The sequence below is a fragment of the Malaclemys terrapin genome, chromosome 3 (genome assembly GCF_027887155.1).
Source record: "Malaclemys terrapin pileata isolate rMalTer1 chromosome 3, rMalTer1.hap1, whole genome shotgun sequence".
NCBI classification, from domain to species: Eukaryota; Metazoa; Chordata; order Testudines; family Emydidae; genus Malaclemys; species Malaclemys terrapin.
In genome coordinates, this window is record NC_071507.1 from 104,137,552 (window position 1) to 104,140,976 (window position 3,425).

Below are 3,425 nucleotides of genomic sequence, written 5' to 3' on the forward strand. Positions count from 1 at the left end.
GTGGTTGCAACAGTGTCCATTATGATACAGGATCTATTTTCCCTGTCAGTCTTCTCTCCTCCAGTTCTATGCAATATATTCGTAATTCCCTCCCCCTCCGTCGCTTTGAGATATAAGAAGAGTGTAGCAGGGATATGGCTCCTAGCATTAGCTGATCTGAAGACACCGCATAAGTGATCAGCAAACACACGTGTCGCTCAACCAGAACGAACAGGATTCTTTGGATTCCTTCCAGATCCGCCTGGCTTTTTTTTTCCCCTTTCTTTCTTTCTTTTTTTTTTCCCCCTCCCTCGCTTGCTCCAGGTTTTACTTCTGGTTGCCTGTGAGGGTTTTGCTCCTCCCTTCTGAAATCCTATATTAACTGTGGCCAAAGCTGGGTAAGAGAAACACAGCTCATTGTTGGCAAGTGCTGATGAGCCTCGCAGAGGAGCGAGAAACAGCTTTTGCGTCTGCAGCAGCCGCAGCAGCAACAATACCAACACTAATTAATAATTAGTATCCTCACGTAACCACAGGGAAGAGAACAAGAAAAGCCCTCTCTATGCTGGGCGAGTTTTACTGACTGATTTTATCAACACCTTTGGAGCAACAACAACAACAACAACAAAAAGAGAGAGGTGAGTGTAATGGAGGGGGGGTGTTGATTGTTGTTTGCTTGTTTATACTTTGGTGTACAGCGGCAGCACGAATGTGTACGGTGCAAGAAAGAATACGGGTCATTCTCAGCTGTGCACCATAAGCTCCTTACATACGCGTTATAAACATAAAAGAATGGGAAAAGGCTTGCGGACTTAATTCTAAAAGTTGCTGACAGGGGGAGGTGGGACTCGTTTCCTTTGCTGTTCTTTGCAGGGTATCTTTTGAAAGGTTTCCATGGCTTGGAATGGAAAGAATGGCTAATTCGTTTGGGAGGCGGGTGTTTGGTGGACGCGATACTTTGAGTTGCTAGGTGTGCAGGAGTTGCAATGGGAAGGTGGGTGAGTTCTTAGGATTCGCAGTACGGACTGGGTTGGACTGCAGACTTCTTTCAAATAAATCAGTAGCATTGTGTGGAGGAGCGTTGCTGCACGCTCTCGGAGGGGAGAGGTCGCTTTTTAAGGGACCCATGTAAGTGTAAAGGAGTGTGGCTTTTCATAAATATCTCTTTCCATATGTTAACTTCCTAGGTGGCAAATGGCAGACCACATGATGGCCATGAATCATGGGCGATTCCCTGATGGAACCAGCGGGCTTCATCACCACCCTGCACATCGAATGGGGATGGGTCAGTTTCCGAGCCCCCATCACCATCACCAACAGCAGCAACATGCCTTCAGCGCCTTGATGGGCGAGCATATACATTATGGAGCTGGAAATATGAACGCAAATGGCGGGATCAGACATGCAATGGGGCCAGGGAACGTGAATGGGGGGCATCCTCCCAGCAGCATGCCTCCCACGGCAAGATTTAATAATTCACAGTTCATGGCCCCCCCTGTTGCAAGCCAAGGAGGCCCCTTAACGGCCAGCATGCAGCTGCAGAAGCTAAACAACCAGTATTTTAGCCACCATCCGTATCCTCACAACCACTATATGCCGGACTTGCACCCTGCAAATCATCCGATGAACGGAACAAACCAGCATTTCAGAGACTGCAACCCAAAGCATAGCGGCAGCGGCAGCGGCATGCCTCCTTCAGTTCCCCATGTCCCTGCAGCAATGCTGCCTCCCAATGTCATAGACACTGACTTCATCGATGAGGAGGTGCTCATGTCCTTAGTCATAGAAATGGGTTTGGACCGCATTAAGGAGCTTCCTGAGCTGTGGTTGGGACAGAACGAGTTTGATTTCATGACAGACTTCGTTTGCAAACAACAGCCCAGCAGAGTGAGCTGCTGACTTCTTTAAAACAAACAAAGGACTTTCTATCAGTGCGAATGAAAACATTCCCTTACACACAGTATCTCGCTTTTCAGTGCTCGAAAGGTTGAGAATCTGGAAAACAGAGTAAACTATAAGCTTGTATAAATTGGGGTTGTTTTTAAATAATTGCTGCCATTTTTTTTTTTTTTTGGTAGTTTTGACACACACTTCCTTTCCTGTAATAATTTCTGGCTAACTCTGGCTTTTTATGGGTTTTCCCATCCCCCTGCCCCCTTATTTGCCTCACAGTAACATGTCCATAATTTCAACAGTGCTCAGCTGTTAGATATTAATCTTGGCAAATTGCTTAATCTTGTGGATTTTGTAAACAATGATTTCCAATTACTTGAACTGCATTCAGATTCTGAGTGAACAGGGAAAAAATTCCATTAGTTGGTTGCATGAACTTCGAAGGGCAGATATTACTGCACAAATGCTGCCATCTTGCTTCATTTTTAACTATGCATTGCAGTGCAGACTAATTTTTTGTTTTTTAATATGCTAAACTGGAAGCTTAACAGATGTGGGCCAACCCCTCCTAGATCAGGAAAAGAATGTTACTTAAAGTCTGCTACCCTCTCCCCCTCCCCCATATGTACAGACAATAATATGGTGTGGATGGAATCTTGACTAGTCAGTGGCAAACATTTCACAGATTTTTATTTTGTTTCTGTCTTCAGCATTTTTGACACTGTGCTAATATAGTTTATTCAGTACATGAAAAGATACTACTGTGTTGAAAGCTTTTTAGGAAATTTTGACAGTATTTTTGTACAAAACATTTTTTTGAGAAAATATTGTTAATTTATTCTATTTTAATTTGCCAATGTCAATAAAAAGTTAAGAAATGCTTTAGTTTTTCTAGAAGTCATTTACCAAATTTTTTTCTTCAGAACTCCCCTTGCCCCTGGTAAGTAGAACATCTACCTGTAAAACTGTGTTGGTGTGCAGGAAAACATTCCAAAGTAGAATTACATTGCACCAATGTATATTGAGCTCAGGAGAGCAGGATTTAAACATAATTATGGCATAAAGCTTAATAAGAAACATTGTAATATGCCTGTCAGTGTGGTTTTATCAAAAATAAAGTTGCGAAGAAGCAACTTTTTGTGTGTGACTTGCCAACATAGTTGCTTTAAATGTAGTTGTCCAGAATTATGATGCATAAAGTATTTATTATATTTATCTATTAAACTTGTAATTTTATAAATTCTCTTTCACTTACACGCTAGACTTTTTCTTTTGTATTTTTACTGTCATGTTGAAGAGTTATTTAAAAGATGAACTCATTAGGTGGTGGGGATTTTTTTTTTCTATGCAATCTTTTGATTATTTGGTTTACATAGATTGCTGTATGAAACTAAAAGACATGCATCACATGGAAATCTACTATTTTTCATGTTTAGTGATTTTAGGAAAAGGAAATACCTAGCAGTTATAAGTTTAAAATTTTCTAGTGTGGGACAATCCTGATTCATTTCTTTTCTCAGACATGGTTGCCAACTAATTCCCAATTAAATGAA

At 41.5% G+C, this 3,425-nt stretch overlaps 1 protein-coding gene across 1 annotated transcript; it reads left to right on the forward strand.

Annotated features, from left to right (window-relative positions):
- The first annotated feature begins 368 nt into the window (after positions 1–368).
- Positions 369–3,126, forward strand: CITED2 (Cbp/p300 interacting transactivator with Glu/Asp rich carboxy-terminal domain 2). Its single transcript, XM_054022247.1, has 2 exons — positions 369–617; positions 1,167–3,126. Exon 2 carries the CDS (start codon positions 1,174–1,176, stop codon positions 1,876–1,878), a length of 705 nt encoding a protein of 234 aa, XP_053878222.1. The 5' UTR covers positions 369–617; positions 1,167–1,173; the 3' UTR covers positions 1,879–3,126.
- The last annotated feature ends 299 nt before the right edge of the window (positions 3,127–3,425 follow it).

Coding starts and splice junctions, on each gene's coding strand:
- CITED2 (XM_054022247.1), top strand. CDS start 1,174: ATGGCAGACCACATGATGGCCATGAATCATGGGCGATTCCCTGATGGA.